At 46.8% G+C, this 23143-nt stretch overlaps 1 protein-coding gene across 2 annotated transcripts in view; it reads left to right on the top strand.

Annotated features, from left to right (window-relative positions):
• ATXN3 (ataxin 3) overlaps positions 1 to 23143 on the top strand; it is a 357787-nt gene that overhangs the window by 263889 nt on the left and 70755 nt on the right. For both annotated transcript variants that reach the window (XM_086937684.1, XM_086937683.1), the window contains exon 8: positions 12183 to 12358. In XM_086937684.1, coding sequence (XP_086793810.1) covers positions 12183 to 12358 — 176 coding nt within the window. The remainder of the gene's footprint in view (positions 1 to 12182; positions 12359 to 23143) is intronic.

Genomic DNA, 23143 nt, shown 5'->3' with positions numbered 1-23143 from the left:
AGAAAGCAAAATGCCCAAACTTTGCCTCTAGATTTCCACACCCCTTATCCAAATGCAATGCACTTTGTATGAGTTGGTCAGGGATATTTGCCTATGCTTTTACTTCTCCTCTTTCGCCCCCTTCTTCCGTTTTTGGTTCGGAGGCTCAGGCAAGTGTCTCTCATCCTCATTCTCATTCTGGTGGCTCCCACATGGGCTTGTCATCTTTGGTTTAAAGCACTACCCAAACTCTTAGTAGTTCCACAAAAGAAGCTTCACCTCAGTCCGGATCTTCTCACTCGGAAACATGGCAAAATCAGACATCCAAACCCAAAGGAGCTAAACCTTGCGATTTGGCTTCTGAAGTCTTAGAATTTGGGTAACCAAATCTGCCACCAGAAAGTATGACCATTCCTAAAAAAGCACATAAGCCTACCACTAGAGCTTGTTATGCAGCCAAATGAAAAGAATTTGTTTTTGACTGTTGTAACCAACATTTTGATCCACTCAATGCATATGTACAAAACATTATTTGTTACCTATTGTATTTACTGCGCTCTGGACTTGCTTATACTTCCATATGTTTACATTTTGCAGCAGTGGCTGCCTATCGACAAAACAGGCAACACTTATCCTTGTTCAAGGTGCCAGGCAGTGAAGATTTCATGGAAGGCCTTAAAAGAGTAATACTACCCAGAGGCTCACCTGCACCTGCTTGGAATCTCATTATTGTTCTCACAAGACTTATGAGTCCACCCTTTTAACTCTTCCGCAATTGCCCCCTGCAATTTCTATCTTGGAAGTTTGCTTTCTTAATTGCCATCACTTCACTAAGACGTGTCAGTGAGCTTCAGGCACTAACTTTAGAAGCACCTTTTTTCCACCTACATAGGGATATGGTCGTTCTGCGTATGTAACAAAATTCCTTCCAAAGGTAGTGTCCCCTTTCCACATTAACCAATCAGTTGAACTACCTGTTTTCTTCCCTCAACCAGATTCGGTGACAGAAAGAACTCTTCATACATAATGTCAAAAGAACATTAATGTATTATATTAATAGAACAAAATACTTTCACTAAACAGCTCTTTGGCTTTTGCTCCCCCTCATAATGGAAAGGCCATTTCTAAATCAGGCATTTCTAGATGGCTTGTTAAATGTTGTCAGACATGCCATATCGAACCTAAACTAACTTTGCCTATACCCCGTAGAGCACACTCTACTTACAAAACAGGGGCATCTATGGCTTTTTTGGGCAACGTCCCCATAGCTGACATTTGTAAAGCATCTACATGGTCTACAACACACACTTTCACCATGCACTATTGTGTGTTTGTTCTAGCATGCTAACAAGCTAATATAGGACAGGCTATGCTCATATGCTTTTGCAAACCAATGCAATGTCCACTGGTTAGCCACCCCTTTTGGAGGACACTGAGCTACAGCCACACACGCCTCGAACAGATTGTTACTTACCTTGTAAGCATTTGTTCTTGCATGTAGTGCTTTAGATTCACATGTGCCCACCCTCCTCCCCTGACACCTATGGTCATTGCAGATCTTATCTACAGTTTCATATGCATGGACATCTCTTTATTAATACTTACTTATACTCCGTTCTCACCCTCCTGCGGGAAAACAAACTAACAATGGAGTTGATGCCCATGCACACTATTACCAAGAGGCGGAGTCCCCTTACCTTGTGACTCGAAAGACCTTCTTTGAAGAAAAACAACTGTTATACATCTGGACCAAACAATAGGTGGCAGGAGTATGCAAAGCATGTGAATCTAAAGCACTACATGCCAAGAACAGATGCTTACAGGGTAAGTAACATAATCCATCTTTGACAAGATCTGAAAAGATTGAGTAATTTGACATCCCATATTTGAGGAGTATCTGGGCTTTAGGGGGGACGTAAGATAAATACACCTCATAAATTTGCATACCGGTGGATGCTCACCTACCTGATAACTTTGTATCGGGATGTGTGCTGCTGAAATAGCTGACCTAAGTGTATTCACTGTTGTATAGGCCAAGCCTTTCGTTGCCAAGAAGTTAAAGAAATTCATGACCTGGACAATGTCTGACCCCAAGGGATCTTCACCTTGTAGGAAGCTGGCTCTTTATGTGATATACCAATAACTGGTTATATTGTGTAAAGAGTCCAGACATTCCCCCAGAAGTGTGGAGGGATCAATGCTAACCCAAAGTGCTCTGTTTGTGATAGTTCGGTCGAGCAGCCTTAGGCCTAACACAGATGAGTGTAAGGCATTTGTTATACACAGAGTGACTAGTAAATAACACACGACTTAAAAAGGAGATCCACACCAATCTTACAAAAATAAGTTTCTTTCAAGATTTATTTACCAACCAAGATGTATGTTAAAAGGTAAGTATTTCTTCCGATAAAAAAACTTTTCAGTTTGACAAGTGGACACACTGCAGTTTTTCAGTTTAGCAATGTTAACCTATAGAAGGAAAACAAAAAAGAAGTTTTGAAGGTAAGTACACAACTTACAAATTCAGTCTTCGGGGTTTCAGGTCAACACCAGGCAAAGTTCAAATTAGTACCAAGAGAGCACCACCAGCGGCACAGGGGTGGCCGGATGCAGAGGGCCAATACATCATCAGGCGCCCGATGCAAATCAATAGGGGAAATCGGTTTTGGAGAAAGACTTCAGGCTTGGGCCAGGAGGCTGAACAAAGAAATCCCACAGCTGCCCAGGTAAGTTCTGATGCTAGGGAACATAGGGACGCCGTTGGTCAGGCTCCCCAAGGCCCAGGGGCTTTGGGTGCAGGAGTGTCCTTTTGCCTCTAGAACAGCTTACTGAGAAGGTTGCGGTCAGGAAGAGTCTTCGGATTGAGGCTGCAGGCCTCGAGGTAGAGTCCGGCAAGGGATCAGCCCGCGGTGGATTCTGGCTCATAATTGCTGGGGAACCTTTGCATGACTGGTGGACCACTTGGAGTCATGCCGTGGGCATCTGGTGCAGAGGTGGGTCCGGAGGCTGTTTTGCAGTTCATCAGAGCTCTTCAGTTTTAAGGTTGGTTTCTGCTTGGGCAGGCCGGCCGTTCACAGGAGTTTCTTGATCCATATAGAAGACAGGCAGGCAGTTCTCCAAGGGTTTTGGAGGGTGCTGGGCCTGCATGACGAGTCATCTTTTGTAGCAAGGGTGAAAGGCAGCAGACAGGCTGGCAGAGCTGGTGCAAAGATCCTTCTTTCTTGCTGTTGTGGCTCTTTGGTGGCCAGACTTCATAGGTCATCGGGAGTCTGATTTAAGGGTCTGGGGTGCCACCTAAATACTAGATTTAGGGGCGTTACAGAGGACCGGTAGGGACCAATGGGGTTCTTGCCTGGGCTGTCTATGTTCTATTATGCCACCCTCCTGTGGGAGGGGGGCATAGTCCTAGCCCTGATTGGATAAGTTCCACCATCTTCAAGATGATTTTCACTGAAAAATGTGCTTCACTTCGCCTCCAGCACCTGAGGGGTGGAGTTGGCGAAGGGGGGCACACCTCCTATTCTCACCTAGTTTTTGCACCAGTTCTCCTGCCATAACTCAACTGATTGGTCTTAGTGGAATTCTCCTTCGGAATTCTCCTTTTGAGGAGCCCTTGCACTTCAATCTCTCTGGCCTCTTTTCAAGGAGAAGAATCCCCAGTAATGGGACTGGTCCTGCCATTGGTTCCTACGATAGCCTTGGCCTTATGGGCCATATGAGGAGAAGCGGCTGGCCAAGTTCCCCCTGCCACAGTAGGTCTCTACAAAAATTCAGGTGTGAAAGATTTTCTTTATGGAAGTTTGTTTCTTTGTCAAGGGACGTGAATCTGAAAACAAACTTTCTTAACTCCTTTGAAAAAGGTTCCCCAAATAATCCGATACAAAAGGGGATGATGGACGGAGCGTTGGAGCCAATCAAACACTCACCCCCAGTCAACTGATCTGGGTTTAATCCATCACCATTCTTTAGCTCACTCAGCCACACCAGTTCAGAAATGGCCATATGCAAATCAGTCTGACCCTGTGCCTCATGGTAACAGTCAAGCCTGAACTACTAAGTCATGTCTTCCCTGGACCGGAAACAAGCATCCTGGGACCGGTTTCGGGTTCATTATCCTCATCAGCCAGGCTATCTTGAATCCAGTGGCCAAGTGAGCAAGGGACTCGCGTCTGAGCATACCCTGCCAACTTAGGGTGAACAAAGCGATACAAAAGAGGATTGATAGACGGAGCGTTTGAGCCAATCAAACACTCACCCCCAGTCAACTGATCTGGGTTTAATCCATCACCATTCTTTAGCTCACTCAGCCACCCCAGTTCAGACATAGCCATATGCAAATCAGTCTGACCCTGTGCCTCATGTGAACAGTTCAGACCGAACTGCCAAGCCATGTCTTCCCTGGACCGAAAACAAGCATCCTGGGACCGGTTTCGGATTCATAATCCTCATCAGCCAGGCTATCTTGAATCCAGTGGCCAAGTGAGCAAGGGACTCGCGTCTGAGCATACCCTGCCAACTTAGGGCGAACAAAGCGTCCATCACCACCCCCTTTTGGACGGTTCCCATGAGGCACAGGGTCAGTCTGATTTGCATATGGCCATATCTGCACTTGGATGGCAGAGTGGGCTAAAGAACGGTGATGGATTAAACCCAGATCTGTTGACTGGGTGTGAGTGTTTGATTGGTTCAGATGCTCCGTCCATCACCACCCCCTTTTGTACCGCTTAGTTCGCCATAAGTTGGTAGGGTATGCTCAAACGTGAGTCCCTTGCTCACTTTGCCACTGGATTCAAGCAAGCCGGGCTGAAGACGGCTGTAATGCCAGAAACCGGTCCTCGGTAGCTTGTTTCCGGTCCAGGGAAGGCATGGCTTGGCAGTTCGGGCTGGACGGTTCCCATGAGGCACAGGGTCAGACTGATTTGCATATGGCCATGTCTGCACTGGGGTGGCAGAGTGGGCTAAAGAACGGTGATGGATTAAACCCAGATCTGTTGACTGGTGTGAGTGTTTGATTGGTTCAGATGCTCAGTCCATCCCCACCCCCTTTTGTACTGCTTAGTTCGCCATAAGTTGGTAGGGTATGCTCAGACGTGAGTCCCTTGCTCACTTTGCCACTGGATTCAAACAAGCCGGGCTGAAGACGGCTGTAATGCCAGAAACCGGTCCTCGGTAGCTTGTTTCCGGTCCAGGGAAGGCATGGCTTGGCAGTTCGGGCTGGACGGTTCCCATGAGGCACAAGGTCAGACTGATTTGCATATGGCTATGTCGGCACTGGGGTGGCAGAGTGGGCTAAAGAACGATGATGGATTAAACCCAGATCTGTTGACTGGGTGTGAGTGTTTGATTGGTTCAGATGCCCAGTCCATAACCACCCCCTTTTGTACCGCTTTGTTCGCCATAAGTTGACAGGGTATGCTCAGACGTGAGTCCCTTGCTCACTTTGCCACTGGATTCAAGCAAGCCGGGCTGAAGACGGCTGTAATGCCAGAAACCGGTCCTCAGTAGCTTGTTTCCGGTCCAATGAAGGCATGGCTTGGCAGCTCGAGCTGGACGGTTCCCATGAGGCACATGGTCAGACTGATTTGCATATAGCCATGTCTGAACTGGGGTGGCAGAGTGGGCTAAAGAACGGTGATGGATTAAACCCAGATCTTTTGACTGGTTGTGAGTGTTTGATTGATTCAGATGCTCCGTCCATCACCACCCCCTTTTGGACGGTACCCATGAGGCACAGGGTCAGACTGATTTGCATATGGCCATGTCTGCACTGGGGTGGCAGAGTGGGCTAAAGAACGGTGATGGATTAAACCCAGATCTGTTGACTGGGTGTGAGTGTTTGATTGATTCAGATGCTGTGTCCATCACCACCCCCTTTTGGACGGTTCCCATGAGGAACAGGGTCAGACTGATTTGCATATGGCCATGGCTGAACTGGGGTGGCAGCGTGGGCTAAAGAACGGTGATGGATGAAACCCAGATCTATTGACTGGGTGTGAGTGTTTGATTGGTTCAGATGTTCCGTCCATCACCACCCCCTTTTGTTCCCCAATTAATCCCCCTGGGGACACTGACCCCGTTTCTGTGGAATGCCAGTCACCCTGCTAGGAGTCAACTTTGATCAGGAGAGAACGCTGCCTCTCCAGGACAAAGTGCAGTTGGCGTTCCCTAGAAATATTACTGCGTGTTTCACCCATCCTGAGAGGACTTCATGCGAGCCTGTATTCCCTGATGGTTTTACCTCTTACTCCAGGTCCAGATTTTTTTTCAGGGGCCTACCTACATCAAGGAGCTTGTCCTGGCTCGATCTCCAAGAGCTTCTATGCCCTTCTTAGGGTCGCGAAAGTCTTTCGCTAAAACGTGGCCATTCTGGTATCTATATCTGGTGTGGGAGCCACTTTTCCTGCCAGGGAGGGCTGTGGACATCAGCCCGGAGATGGGCTTGCTCCTCCTTCTCAAGGAGTTTGCAGAGGTAGTTTGCCATTTATTTGGCCCAATTTGGGGGAAGGGGACCACTCTGCAGACCGAGGGTGAATGAAATCATCAGGATCTAACTTACCTAATTTTCATCAAGTGAGGTGCTGGGGGCATGCTAGTAGATTAGCGCCGTGGTCTTCAAGGGCTTGCCTCATTTTTTGAACCCTCATGGGAGTCATCTCCATCTAGGGAAGAAGGGACAAAAGCCAGCTCATCTAAAGTGGGCCCAGTAGCTCCCCTGGGTTACATCAAGACCAGAATGGCTTCTTGAATTATTCAAATGTGCTCAGATCAACCCCTGCGTGCACGGCGTTTTGTAGTTATGTAGGTGCTGTGAGGAAACCTCTGAGGTGTATCTAGAGATATATTCAGGGGGACAGGGCAGGAATAGGCCATTAGAGCCAGGTGCCTCTCTGATGGCACGATCACTGATGCTACAACCTGATGAATTGAGGCATCTACTGCCTTGCCAAAATTGTCATGAGGGAATACCAATATTGACTCTTCTTCCAAGTATTCACCCTCCATTCTTGTCTGCATTCCGTAAATGCCTTTATATTTAAGCAGCACTGATTGGGGCTGCAAATATGGTACTGGAACAAGCCAGTGAATATGGGCGCGCTACATAATGCACAATGGGACAAACTCAGGGGCTAATAATACACCCTATATAGATTTTTGGGTCTCGCCCACGCAGCACACAAGCGCTGCTTAGGGGGACCTTTAGCCATCGCTCAGGACTTTTGCCTATATGCATGCATGTTTTCTATTTGTTTGTACTGCAACTCGTGCACTTTTTGCGTTTCCCTTGCGTGACCGAGCAGCGACGCCATCTGTTTTTAATTATCTTGATTGCGCTTTCAAAACAGATGGCGCCGCTGCTCGCTCCCCCAAGGGAAACGGCTAATGTGCATGAGTGGCAAAAGAACCCAATGCAAAACATGCACATGTTTAAGCAAAAGTAAACGCTGTGCGTGTCTGGTCCCTGTTAGCATGCAGAGACTGATTGTTGTTTCTAATATTCAGCCTCTTTCTGCTCTCCCAAGTGCCCCCTTCGAGATCCTCCTCTCCTTCCGCATTCTGCAAGCACCCTCCTACCCAATGGGCGTCCACCACCACCACCACGTCAACCACCACCACCACGTCCACCCCCATGTCCACCCCCATGTCCACGTCCACTGCTACCACATCCACCACCACATCCACCACCACATCCACCACCACATCCACCAAAACGTCCACCACCAAGTCCACCACCACATCCACCACATCCAACACCACGTCCACCATCACCACCACGTCCACCACCACATCTACCACCACGTCCACCACCACCACGTCCACCACCACCACGTCCACCACCACCACGTCCACCACCACCACGTCCACCACCACCACGTCCACCACCACCATGACCTCCACCACCACCATGACCTCCACCACCACCATGACCTCCACCACCACCATGACCTCCACCACCACCATGACCTCCACCACCACCATGACCTCCACCACCACCATGACCTCCACCACCACCATGACCTCCACCACCACCATGACCTCCACCACCATGACCTCCACCACCATTACCTCCACCACCATGACCTCCACCACCACGACCTCCACCACCACGACCTCCACCACCACGTCCTCCACCACAACGTCCTCCTCCTCCACCACCACGTCCACATCCACCACCACCACCACGTCCACCACCACGTCCACCACCACGTCCACCACCACGTCCACCACCACGTCCACCACCACGTCCACCACCACGTCCACCACCACGTCCACCACCACGTCCACCACCACGTCCACCACCATGTCCACCACCTTGTCCACCACCACGTCCACCACATCTACTACCACATCCACCACTTCCACCACCTCCACATCCACCACGTCCACATCCACCACGTCCACCTACCACCACTTCCACCTACCACCACTTCCACCTACCACCACGTCTACCACCACCTCGACCACGTCTACCACCACGTCCACCACCACGTCCACCTACCACCACGTCGTCCACCACCATCACCATGTCCACCACCATGTCCACCACCATGTCCACCACCACCGCGTCCACCACCAGGCCCACCTCCACGCCCACCACAGCATCCACCACCACCACGTCCACCACCAAGTCCACCTGCATGCCCTCCACCACCACCACCACGTCCATCACTATGTCCACCACCATGTCCACCACCACCACTATGTCCACCACCACCACTATGTCCACCACCACCACTATGTCCACCACCACCACTATGTCCACCACCACCACTATGTCCACCACCACTATGTCCACCACCACCACTATGTCCACCACCACCACTATGTCCACCACCACCACTATGTCCACCACCACCACTATGTCCACCACCACCACTATGTCCACCACCACCACTATGTCCACCACTACCACTATGTCCACCACCACCACTATGTCCACCACCACCACTACGTCCACCACCACCACTACGTCCACCACCACGTCCACCACCACGTCCACCACCACCACCACCACGTCCACCACCAAGTCCACCACCACCACCACCTCCACCACCACCACCACGTCCACCACCTCCACCACCACCTCCTCCACCACATCCACCTCATCCACCACCTCCACCACCTCCACCACCACGACCACGTCCACCACCACCACCACGTCCACCACCACCACCACGTCCACCACCACCACCACGTCCACCACCACCACCACCACCACGTCCACCACCACCACGTCCACCACCACCACCACCACGTCCACCACCACCACCACGTCCACCACCACCACCACGTCCACCACCACCACCACGTCCACCACCACCACCTCCACCACGTCCACCACCTCCACCACCTCCACCACCACCTCCTCCACCGCCTCCACCACCCCAACCACCCCTACGGGTAAAGTGTCACTGGAGGGCAGGGGTAATAGGAGTGTCAACCCCGGCTGTACATGGGACATTTAAGGATGCATTGGGTGCGAGAAGACTGGAATAGGGGCTAGAAGTATTACACCAGACCCAAGATATATTTTGAAGAGGCGCAATGTCACTGGGGCTCCTGTAAAAGCACTCGCAGCATCTCTACCTCACAGTGGCATACCTGCACAAGCCACTCACTCAAAACAAGCATTGGCATAGCCAATAGGTCTGGCCTTTTGGACCTTATAATTGTTTAGCCATGCAACACTTGATGTTGTTGCACCAAGGATATTGTGCTGGATAACTAAACACTTATAAGGTCCCAAAGGCGAAACCTATTGGCTATGCCAATGCTTGTTTTAAGGGTTAACATCAAGCGCCTTGGCCTTTCCCGAGCAGCAGTGGTTAGAGCTTGTTTATTTGATCAGCACAGTTGTCCGGGACCGACCCGGTTCCATTCGGTGGCGTGCTGCTTCAATTTATATGTACAATACTGACCCCGCAGGGGTTCTGGTTTCCAGGCGTTCTGGGTGGTGGTTCAAAAGAACAAAGCACATGCTCTGAGTGGCAATGCAAACGCATTGAAAGGTTGCCGATAGTGAGTGCATCATCTGCGGAGCACAGGGAGGCCTATCTATCTCCTCCGTTCACCCTCTAGTGGGCTGCTCTGTGCACCGCATGTAATTAAAGGCTCTGAATGGTACATAATGAACCGCATTCTCATAGGAAGGCTGTTTAAAAGGCAATCTGTCAGAGGAAGTCACTGGCCAGAAGTAGGTGGAATAACAAGCGGGGCTTCTCTGCAGGGAACCTGACCTTCTGCAACACTTCTATCCAGCTATTGACAAATGTGAGCACATTTCTCCTAAGACCGCCATCACCTTTGATGTAGTTTGGCGAGGTGGTAAGGCGTGACCAAGCAGGAGGTGGTGCTGTCCGCCATGCCCCCATCGCGGATCCCTGCCGGGCGGTCTCGGTGAGCAAGAGTGCCTTCCAGGGCACCTCCCAAGACTAAGCATTAGGGGTTAATATCTCCGCCACTGGCCCGGTTCCTGAAAGGAGAGAGTGGCGCTTTATGTGGAATAGTCACCGCCGCCGGCCTGGGAGCCTCTAGGCACTGTGGTTACTTCCCCGCTGACGTTAAGGAAGAACTGCGCTGGAATTTGCTCCATCGCGAAACGTTGCCTACCAACCAGGGACCTCATCTGCTACGAGAGCTGCGCTGGCCGAGGAAGTACGGAGGAGCCCAGGGAGCTGCTCCGAAGCGATCAGACAGAACCACGCACCCAGGTAACCGCCCGCACCAGTCTGCAGAGCGGAGGCGGGTTACCCTTGTGAACGGGGAGTGCGAGTCTGGGGTGCGGGTACCGCGCTCGGTGCACGGGCACTTGGAAACTGACTTCATTTGTGTAAAAATTGCGCAGATGCAGTAGAATAGTCTGAGCTCCACGCCCATAAGAAGAGGGTGATTTAAAGAGCTGGCAGTAACGGTGCACGCTCGCGCCAGGTGACAATTGTCTCTAGGTGGTACAGCGAACGCTGGCAAGCTGCATTTGTTGCCATGACAGTGATAGCTTCACAAGATGGTGTCGGACTGTCCACAGTCCGTACGGACGTGCGCATGCTGTGTGCTTTGGACAAATGGCGAGAGCAGCCATCTTTGTCCATGCAGACGCGTGCATGTAAGCCTTTGGGAGAATTGATTGCAAAAGGCACTCGAATGGCGAGAACAGCACATGCGCTGCTATCGCCAGGCTAGACCTAAAAAATCATTTGCCTGCTGGAGCTGGAAAAAAGAGGAAGTCAGACAAGCGGACGCTCGTTTTGAGGGCCAAGAGACTACTGGTTGATTTTAAACTTTTGTAGTACCTTTTCGATGGGTTGCTGGGAAAGGTAGTTTATATGAACAATGTTAAAGTAAGCTGGAGTAAAAATGAAGGTCCTGACAGAATTGAATTGCATTACCGAGTGGGGTATCAGTTCGGGTGCAAAATGTTTGTAAAACCGATTGGCGAGACCATCTGCTCCTGCGACCTTGTTAGAGTGTATGGCCGATATTGTATTTAAAACCTCTTTTCTAGTGATTAATTCCTCTAAGCTAGTTTATCAATTGCTTTTAAGAGGCCCCTTTGAGATAGGACTTTATTTCGACCACTGAGACAGGTTCTGCACAGTAGAGAGTTTTGTATTTGGCTTAATATGTGAATATACCTTTTGCGTTGTGGTCACTTGTGACTCCTCGGCTTGTTTCTGCATGATCTAGTTAACTGCCAGCGTTCATGAGGCCGTTTTCCTTCTCTCTATATTAGATCTGCCACTGGACTTGTTTATTGCAATCTAAGCTCCCTTATATTGTGCACATCTTTATATTGTAGAGATTGTAGGATGATAGGACTAACATCATACTTCAATACAATTAAGGGCATAGCAAATGCTTATGTGGAGGTTTCTTTGAAATATCATCTTTACAAATACTGTGATAAGAATTTATGTATTTAAAGAAAAATCCTTTTAACTTGAATAAAACCCTTGTATTCTGTGAATAAAATTGAAAATTAAATGTTCTTTCTGTTTAGTTCAGAAACATCCACATTTTTTTCACCAGGCCTGCCATACTGGACCACCTTTGGACAGCCCAGGTCTAATAGCATCCTTCACGAATGAAAATGAATATATTAAATGCAATGGAGTGCATGGGTCGATATCTTGAGATTTTCTGTAGCTTTTGTTTGATTTTGTGACGTTCTAGAATATTGACCAGTAGAATTTCTGCTGTGTTCACAGGCTACAGATGACTGACCTGGACCAAGCAACAGAAACCTGTCCACCCTATAGTGAAACTAATGCACTAGATGAAGACGAGGAGAATCTGCAAAAGGCCCTTGCCCTGAGTCGTCAGGAAATTGACATGGAAGATGAAGAAGCAGATTTGCGAAGAGCCATCCAGCTTAGCATGCAAGGTTTGTATTCCATTGTCATTAAGTTTCAAATGTATTTGGGGAGAGGAGTTGGCTTAACGGCTATGGCGGTCGACCTCGAATCTGGGGAACTGGGTTCAACTCTTGGCAATAGAGCTAAACATTCTGTGATTCTGGGCAAATCAATTAATCTCCCCGTGCCTCAGTAAAAATTAATGTGTCCTCATGTAATGCAACTGCTGCTATGTAAAGCGCTCTGATACCCGATTCGGGTCAAGTTTGCGCTATATAAAACTCTGTAAAAATAAATGTAAAAATCCTGATGCAGAATTGTATATCCTTTTATTTGAAACATGTTGCAGAGGTTTTCTTGACCCTTTCACTGCTGGATGTTAGCTCACTTCTGACCAGAGATTTTTTCAGAAAGTCTGGTTTAGGTTGTTTAAACAACTCCGATCACTTTGATATCTTTGTGCACCCATCCATACATGCTGGTTTTTTTTTTTTTTTTGCATATTCAGAAACTTGTATAGCAGCAAACCCTCATTAATATCTTCTTAGAGCCGGAAGGTTTAATAATAAATATGAATTTATTTTCATTTTTAAACTAATGTTCGAGGCATATTGGCTGCAGTTGGTACATTATGAATAGATCGCCATCTGGTGTTGGGCTCGGATGATTGCACTTGTTTTTCTCTTGGAGAGTCTTTTGTAGACTGGTGACTCCTCCTTTGGGTGCTAGTGCACATGGGCATCGGCTCCATCCTTATATAGTTTTTTTCCGCCATCGGGTTCGGATGAGGATCGAGGTGCTCCAGATCGACTTCGAGAAGAAGTGATATTTCGGCACGTATTCCCTTTCCAATTTGACGGTATTGTTATCGAACGAGATTTCATTTCCATTCCGACGCGTTTCGACTCCAACAATAAACATTTTCTTTTACGTCGACGAGACCGGGAGGCCTTTCTCGACGTAGTCCAGCCCGGAGTCCATGTAAAGGACTCAATTTAAGAGATGTCCAACGTGTGGTGCTAAGTTCCCACAAAAGGACCTACACGAGGTGTGCAATCTCTGCCTATCACCTGAACACGAATCCAGGGACTGCGAAGCCTGCGCAGCATTCTCCTCCCAAGTCGACGATTAGAAACCGTCGAGCTCGAAGATACGAGGTTTCGAGAATGCAGTCGGAGGCAATCCCAAAGCTGTTCGAGGACCAGCACCTCGAAGAAGAAGAGGAACATGAAGACGAGTCGGGTCGGAAGTGGACGAGTCTGATGTCGAGGAAATCGACGTTCAACAAACCGTGAGTGACGACATCTCCTTACCAAAAAACCGACCCCGTGTGGTACCGACCCCTCCTTCGAGCCCGGTCAGACCACCGAAGAAAGTTTCCAACGCCCCGCCTTCGGGCCCGGCAACGAAACCGAAACAGAAACTCTCGGCCTCCCACCATGTCGGATCCGAGAAACGGTCGACATCGACATCGACACCGAAGCTTCATACAAAGGAAAGCTCGGCATCGAAACATTCCATGTCGAAACCGAAACATGCTTCGACGTCGAAGACTCACTCGACACCGAAAAAATCAGAATCGAGCAAATTCTCGGTGCCTTTTAAACTAATTTACTTAATATTTTTGCTGCGTTTCTCAAACTGAGAGTGGCCTGAGTCCTGAAACACTGACTATATTTGGGTTTTCCTGGGAATTTAGTCTATTAATCAGTTATGTAAAATTAGCACATATCATGAAATTTTTACAAAAGCACTCTTTTCGGTGCACAGTTCATTTGATGACAGATGCCAAACTCCGAATCAAATGGAAAGTATAAAAGCTATATATTTCCTAAATCTGCATTGCCTAAGGAATCGATTAGTGCAATCCAGACCTCGCTGCATTGACTGTCTGGAAGGTAAAAAAAACAAATTTAAGAATAGAGTTTGCCAATTCTTTTGCAATTGCTTTCAAAGTGATAGTTCCCTTCAGTCTTCCTTGTCGAGGAATATGTCACTGTCAATCCTTGACCCCATCTGTGTTCTTCTAGGTCCACTGAATGTGGTTGCATCAGTCATGCCTGTGTATTCTGTGGGCTCCGGGTGGCTGCAGGTGACAAACTGGGTGCTTAGCATTAGTGACATTTGGAAAACAACTGAAAGCAAAACGCTTGTTTAGGGTTCCTGTTATTTATTCACTAGTTTGACGCCTTGGCTTTTTGGCAACCTACAACAACCATATATTTTCCATAACTGCATATTCTAAGGTTTCTATCATTGGGTGCCAGGCTTCCCTCGCCCTGACAGGCTTACTGGTAGAACATGGTGACCATGAGGATTCTCAGATTTTAAAACTTTTGTTCCAAAACATGGTAATTCCCTCCACTCTCCCTCACACCAGAACATGCCTCTCCCTGGGCTTTACCCTAAATGGTTTTGCTGAATTACCGGACATGAGAGTACCAGAAATGTATGTTTTTTATGGATTGTGAGTACTCACAGGAATACACAGAGCGCATAGCATTTGGAAAATGGGGAAATATAATGAAAACAAAGTGCCTCGTACATATCTGTGAAAAACACATTTTCTGAGCAGCCAGCAATTTTGTAGAATAGAGCATGAAATGAAGAACTGAATACCGACCCTTCCCCACTCCCCATCACCACACATTATAGTCACAGAGGCCATGGTTTGATATTAACATATCTACTTGGGAGGATTCCTAGTTTGTACGCGGGTAAAATACAATATAGGTACTTATCAAAAATAATGTTTTCTTTATAAATGAAATAGCCTTACCTAATTATATCGACCTTGATAAAAGCGTGATTGCCCCAAAGTTGACTGAATTCCAGTTCCATGAGGGTGAATGAATGAATTTTATTTGCCTGGTTACTCAAAACCATTACAATAGAAAAGAAGAGCACTACATTTAAAAGGGTGGTTTATTGCGTGCAACATCTATTTGCAGGAGCTTCATCAAAAAATGCCACCTCCAGTATGGATCTGAGATATTGTTCTAGTCTATGGACCCAATACAAGACAGGACAGAGCGCCATAATGTCAACTGTAGTTTAATTTCCAATTCCAAATACAGGGATACCACAGGGGTCCCAGGCCCAAACTTCAAATCATCTTTAGTATCCAGGCCTCGGTAGATCTCCAGAAACCACACACAGTTGAGACTCCAACTTCTATCTATATTTTTGGAGGATCTTCCTTAGTGGCTGGATTGCCAACCTTGCAATCCAAGCAGTGTTGCACTATCATGTACTTTCCTCTTTTGTGGTGTATCGCCCCCCCCTTTTTTAGTCAAATTATCTCTCCTCGGCCTGCCATACTTTCAGTCATTGAACTCTTGATACTATCATCCGAGTTCTGTGCCTGAGAGCCTGGCTCTACCATCTAACTCAAAAACCCCCACTCCTCCTCAAATGCTTTTTTTTGTGTCTGCTCACGTAGTCAGGCCTTCTGATACTATAGCGGCAGAACTCTATCGTGTTCATCACCCATAGAGTTATGGTAGGACTTTCTAGTCCTTAACCAAACTATACATCTTTTCGCCTGTATGAGCGCAGGGTGCATACATTTATTATCACATTTTCTTTGATTTCAGTTTTGGTATAATGCCAATATAAAGACATTGTATTGGAGATTGCTCCATCGTGATCCCGGTCGCTCCATTTATTCTTATTGTTAGCAGTACCTCCAACCACTAAGTCAAAATTTCAACATAAGACTGTGCTAGGTGTATACAGGGGGCCAGTCTATCCAGCAACTTTGACAATTACCCATTCTTAGTGGGTAGATTCCACTTTGTTTTGTCGGGGTTAGATAAGTATGATGCACATAATAAAAGGGAGTCAAGTTGAATCTGACGTTGCTCGATATTTCTTTCACCAAGGCACACTTAACTTCAGTTATCTAGCAAAGGTGGCAACTGCTTAAAACTCTGTTGTCCTGTTTGGAGATGGAACAGAGATGTGACAGAGACTGATTTTGCCACCTGCTGACATGCAGGAGCTATTGCTGAACGTTTCTGGATCCATCCTGGTGCCTGGCTAGATTCACAATGTGATGAATCTCTGGTTTAGATGGTGTATCCAACTGAGCTTTATTGAAGGTAAGTAACTTGTTCTTCACACTACTATGTATTCTACTCTTTGTTATGGGGGACTCGGGAAGACTTATGTTAAGCAGAAGTTTCTGATAAATTGTTAGTTCAGCTGTAAAGTAAAAGTAGTACATTTAATCACATGCCCTATTAGGCAAAAAAAAAAAATTAAACAGCCTGTCAATAGCTCAAAATTGCATGGCCACAAATCAACATTGTGACTAACTGTATGGACCTCTTCCATCCCACACTCCCTCTATGTATCTTATGCTTTCTTTCTCTTTATCTGTTCCTGTGTCTGTTGTTGATGGGATTCTCCTACGTTTGTTTATTATATTATTATTTTTGCTTTTATTTTCATGTTTTATGAACTTTGTCCCTGCATTCCTTCTAAATCATCTAAAGTCATTCACTGTTTCATCTCTACATGCAACAAAATAAGCTGTCAACTCTATTGGTGCACAAAAGTAGGTGGTCTTCATGGGTTGTATTTGCATAATCTTATCAAAAGGAATTATCGTAACAACACAATGTTCGAGGCATATGGGCTGCAGATGGTACATTATGAATAGATCGCCATCTGGTGTTGGGCTCGGATGATTGCACTTTGTTTTTCTCTTGGAGAGTCTTTTGTCTCTTGGTGACTCCTCCCTTGTTGGTAGTGCGCATGGGCATCGGCTCCATCCTTAGATTGTTTTTTTCCGCCATCGGGTTCGGATGAAGATCGAGACGCTCCAGATCAACTTCGCAAGAAAGTGATTTTCGGCGCGTATTCCCTTTCCAATTCGACGGTATTGTTATTCGAACGCGTTCATTTCCATTCCGACGCGTTACAAATTCAAAATAGAAGATAAAAACTTGGAACTACGTCGAAGAAAAGGAGGCCTTTCTCGACTCAGTCAAGCCCGGAGTCCATGGAAAGGACTCCATTCAAAAAATGTCCAACGTGTGGTGCTAAGTTCCCACACAAGGACCTACACGAGGTGTGCAACCTCTGTCTATCGCCTGAACACGAATCCAGGGACGGCGAAGCCTGCGCAGCATTCTCCTCCAAGCTAACGATTAGAAATCGTCGAGCTCGAAGACACGAGGTTTCCAGAATGCAGGCAGAAGCGATCCCGGAGCTGTTCGGAGACGAACAAATCGAGGAAGAAGAGGACCAGTCGGGGTCGGAAGGGGACCAGTCGGAGGCTGAAGAACTCATCGAGCTACAAACCGTGAGTGAGGACGTCCCCTTACTGAAAAACCGACCCCGTGCGGTAACGACCCCGCCCTCGGGCCCGGTCAAACCGCTGAAAAAAGTTTCCGACGCCCCGCCTTCGGGCCCGGCAACGAAACCGAAACTGAAACCGAAACACTCGGACTCCCACCATGTCGGATCCGAGAAAAGGGCGACATCGACTTCGGCACCGAGGCTACATACAAAGGACAGCTCGGGATCGAAACATTCCATGTCGAAACATAAATATGACTTATCGCCCAAGAGACACTCGATACCAAGAAAGTCGGAATCGAGCAAACATTCGGTTTCGAAAACAACAAGATCTGACGATCGAAAACAAAAGCACCTCTCGGAACCAGGACCCTCGGTACCGATTCAGGAGCAACAGACAGATCCCAAACAAAAGATCTTGTTTATTGATCCACAAACTGGGAAAGTGGTCACAAAGAAGAGAAAGAGTGAACAGTCAGAAGATAAACCTCTTCCTTCAAAAAAGAGAACAATGGGGACGAATATAACTCCTCCTGCTTCTCCTCGTCCTAGACTAACACCCTCTTCTCCTATTCCTCACAATAGACCAAATATTCCTACACCTTCCACACCAAGACCAGCTACACCTCAGTCAGATGTAGACAGTGATCTGGGGGAGGGAGAACCTCAAGGGGATGACGAAACTATCCCAGATGAGGAGGATCCATGGGAAAATTATGATGTAGGGTCAGATGAAGACAACGACCCAGAGCTATATCCCTCAAAGCCTTCACCACCTGATGATAACACAGGTTTTGTGCAGCTCATTAATAGGGCAGCGAAATACCATAAAGTAGATATACATACAGAACCTCAAATAGAGGATTTCTTGTTAGAGACTCTACCTAATGCACAGAGAACATCAGGTACTCTCCCTATGTTGAAGGGTCTTCTTACTCACACAGATGAGATATTCGAAAACCCAGTGAGAGCCAGGGTGTTAAACCCAAGAATTGATAAAAAATACAAAGCGGCTCCAAAGGACCCAATATTTATTAGAGGGCATGTACCGCTAGACTCGCTGGTGGTCTCAAACGCTCGTAAGAGAGCAAACTCGTTATCTACAGGAGAGGCTCCCCCACCAGATAAAGAGTCAAAGTTAATAGATGCATCAGGTAAAAGAGTAGCATCACAGGCAGCGAATAGCTGGCGTATAGCCAATACACAAGCACTACTCGCACGTTATGACAGGGCACATTACGATGAGCTAGAAAAACTTCTTACACATCTCCCAAAGGAACATCAGAAGAAGGCAGACCAATTAATACAGGAAGGTAAAATAATAACAAATACTTCCATTAAGTGTGCATTAGACGCAGCAGACACTGCAGCAAGGTCTATTAACACTAGTATCATGCTAAAAAGGCACGCATGGCTTAGAATCTCAGGATTCAAACAAGAGGTACAAACAGCCCTACTGAACAAACCATTTGATCAGAAGACATTGTTTGGTTCAAGCACAGACGAGACATTAGAGAAAATGAAGAAAGATACGGAAACGGCTAAGTCAATGGGAGCATTGCAACAGCCAACACACAGAGGTTCCTTTCGTAGATCCACCTATAGAGGGGGCTCAAAGAATACAGGAACGAATCAGCAATCCACATCTTTCACACCTACATCACCCAGAGGTAATTCAAGAGGCAGTTACAGTGGTAACAACAATAAAGGAAGAGGCCGCGGAAATAATAATAACCGCAACGCCTCAACACCAAAACAGTGACTTCATAGAACTCCCCCCAGACCACATAACACCGGTCGGGGGACGTCTATCACAGTTCCTACCTGTCTGGGAAAACATCACGTCAGACAAGTGGGTGAGACAAATTATCCAACATGGTTATTGCCTAGAACTCAGATACCCCGCCAAACATCCCCCCCAAACAGCGTCCAATGAGTCAGGATCATCTAACATTGTTAAGAGAAGAAGTGCTAGCACTTCTACAAAAGCATGCAATAGAGAAGGTCCCAAAAGATCAACAGGGCACAGGAGTATACTCTCTATACTTCCTGATCCCCAAAAAGGACGGGTCCCTAAGACCAATATTAGACCTCAGACCTCTCAATGCTTACATAAATTCGGAGCACTTCCACATGGTCACGCTCCAACAAGTACTCCCTTTACTGAAGAAAGGGGACTTTCTTTCTACACTGGATCTAAAAGACGCTTACTTTCATATCCCAATTCACAAAGCCCACAGAAAATACCTAAGGTTTGTGTTAGAAGGACAACACTATCAGTTCAAAGTCCTTCCATTCGGTGTCACAACAGCACAGAGAGTTTTCACAAAATGCCTAGCTGTGGTGGCAGCACACCTAAGAAGACAACAAATACATGTCTTCCCATACTTGGACGATTGGCTAATAAAGGCCAAGTCAAAGGAAGAATGTCTTCACAACACACAGAAGACAATTCAATTGCTGCACCACCTAGGGTTCACGGTGAACTACAAAAAATCACACCTGCAACCAAACCAGATTCAGCAATACCTGGGGGCTACAGTAGACACAGAAAAGGCAATAGCATACCCCAACCCAGTCAGAGTACAGACAATGGTCGGGTTAATACAAAGATTTCAACCACAACACTCACTACCAGCACGAGTGTTTATGCAACTATTAGGCATGATGTCCTCCTGCATACTGCTAATACCACATGCCAGACTACAAATGCGCCCACTACAAGAGTGTCTAGCGACACAGTGGAATCCGGCTCAAGGGCAGATTACAGACCTGGTGTTGGTGGACGACTGGACGCATCGCTCTCTGAAGTGGTGGAACACAGAAAACATTTCCAAGGGACGGTCGTTCCTAGAGCCAATTCCACAAGTAATAATAACAGCGGACGCATCGCTCTCCGGATGGGGAGCGCATATGGACAGATACACAGTACAGGGGAAGTGGAGTGTGCAGCAAAAGAAACTGCACATCAACTACCTAGAACTATTAGCAATATTTCTAGCACTAAAAGCCCTCCAAATGAAAATAATAGGCAAAGCAGTCCTGATCAGAACAGACAACATGACTGCAATGTATTATATTCAAAAACAGGGGGGGACACACTCTCTCCAACTGTCCAGACTAGCACAGGACATATGGAGATGGGCCATTCCTCAAAAGATCTACCTGTTAGCGGAACACCTACCAGGAGTTCAAAACCAAATAGCAGACATCCTAAGCAGACAGTCAGAACAAGTGCACGAATGGGAGCTGCACGACCAAATACTACAGCCATTCTTCCAAAAATGGGGGCAACCAGAGATAGATCTGTTTGCCAATCATCAGAACGCAAAATGCAAAGAATTCGCATCCAGGTACCCACACCAAAGGTCCCAGGGCAATGCACTGTGGATAAATTGGTCCAACAGATTTGCGTACGCGTTCCCTCCTCTACCACTAATTCCATTACTGGTTCGGAAACTGCAGCAACATTCAATGACAATGATACTAGTGGCACCCACGTGGGCAAGACAGCCGTGGTTCACCACGCTGCTACAACTCTCACAAGTACCACATCAAAAGCTAAGGTTATTACCCATGCATCTTACACAGAACCATGGAGAAATAATGCACCCAGATCCCAAACAACTGAACCTAGCGATCTGGCTCCTGAAGTCATAGAGTTTGGGTATTTAGATTTACCACCAGAATGCATGGAAATCATTAAACAAGCAAGACGTCCTACCACCAGAGCATGCTATGCAGCAAAATGGAAGAGGTTTGCTATACACTGTAACAGTAAGCACATCAACCCTCTGGACGCATCTACTAAACAAATCATTTGCTATTTGTTACACTTACAGCAATGTAACCTAGCATATACCTCTATCAGAGTTCATCTAGCAGCCATAGCAGCATACCTACAAAACAGACAACATCTGTCATTGTTCAAAGTACCAGCAATTAAAGCTTTCATGGAAGGACTCAAAAGAGTCATTCCACCAAGAAGACCACCTTCCCCAGTCTGGAATCTCAACATAGTGCTTACCAGACTAATGGGGCCTCCATTTGAACCTATGCATAGGTGTGAAATACAATTCCTCACATGGAAGTTAGCCTTCCTCATAGCTATCACGTCACTTAGAAGAGTACGTGAACTGCAGGCTTTTACGATTCAAGAACCATTTATGCAGCTACACCAAAATAAAGTGGTTCTTAGAACAAACCCAAAATTCTTACCGAAGGTTATTTCAGCATTCCACATCAATCAGTCAGTGGAATTACCGGTTTTCTTTCCAAAACCACAAACAGTAGCTGAAAGAGCCCTACATACACTGGATGTTAGAAGGGCCATATTGTACTACATAGAAAGAACACAAATTTTCAGAAAGACAAAACAGCTATTTGTTGCGTTTTCTCCCACACATAAAGGCAATCCCATCTCCAAAGCGGGCATTGCCAGATGGATTGTAAAATGCATTCAAATATGCTACTTAAATGCAAAGAGAACATTAACTGTTCCTCCTAGAGCTCACTCTACACGTAAACTAGGAGCATCTATGGCATTTCTGGGAAACATTCCACTAGATGACATATGCAAAGCGGCTACCTGGGTTACACCGCACACCTTCACAAAACACTATTGTGTAGATGTGCACACAGCACAACAAGCTAGAGTGGGACAAGCAGTATTAAAAACATTGTTTCAGACAGTTGCAACAGACACGGGTGACCACCGCTAGGGAGAGAACTGCTATATAGTCTATTCATAATGTACCATCTGCAGCCCATATGCGTTGAACGGAATATGCTACTTACCAGTATGCATCTGTTCTTGGCATAGAGGGCTGCAGAGTGGTACATGCCCTCCCAGCCTCCCCGGAAACCTGTGTCTGTTCCAACATTATCTTATTTAGATACACTTACATGGGCACTCTTATCTGTATTCTACTATACTACTCCATCTAACCCTACTATGGCAAAACAATCTAAGGATGGAGCCGATGCCCATGCGCACTACCAACCAAGGGAGGAGTCACCAAGAGACAAAAGACTCTCCAAGAGAAAAACAAAGTGCAATCATCCGAGCCCAACACCAGATGGCGATCTATTCATAATGTACCACTCTGCAGCCCTCTATGCCAAGAACAGATGCATACTGGTAAGTAGCATATTCCTTGTGAAGTGTCTTGGGAAACACCTCAGTATTTGAGAAAATTTCTCCCCTCCATCTGACTCTTTGAAGTGGGTCAGAGAGAGAGAAATTCAGGAGTCACAGCTTTATGAAACACTTTAAAGGGCTTCTTCCTTTTCTATTTTGGTATGCCTATGCCAGGACAGCAGAAGAACATACCCAAAACAGTAGACCTCTTATCATAGACACCAGCTTGTGTTTGTTTTTTTACAGATATCTTGCACTGTAATAGTTTTAAGACAAAGATGCTTACCTTTTAGCAGGCAGTATGATATGTTTGACTGTCAAACTTTCACATGTGTCCTGTGCTCTAATCACAGTGCATACAATGGTG

Source organism: Lissotriton vulgaris, chromosome 9, assembly GCF_964263255.1.
Source record: "Lissotriton vulgaris chromosome 9, aLisVul1.2, whole genome shotgun sequence".
NCBI lineage: Eukaryota > Metazoa > Chordata > Amphibia > Caudata > Salamandridae > Lissotriton > Lissotriton vulgaris.
The sequence above is the reverse complement of the archived record's forward strand: the minus strand, read 5'-3'. Positions and strand labels throughout refer to the sequence as shown.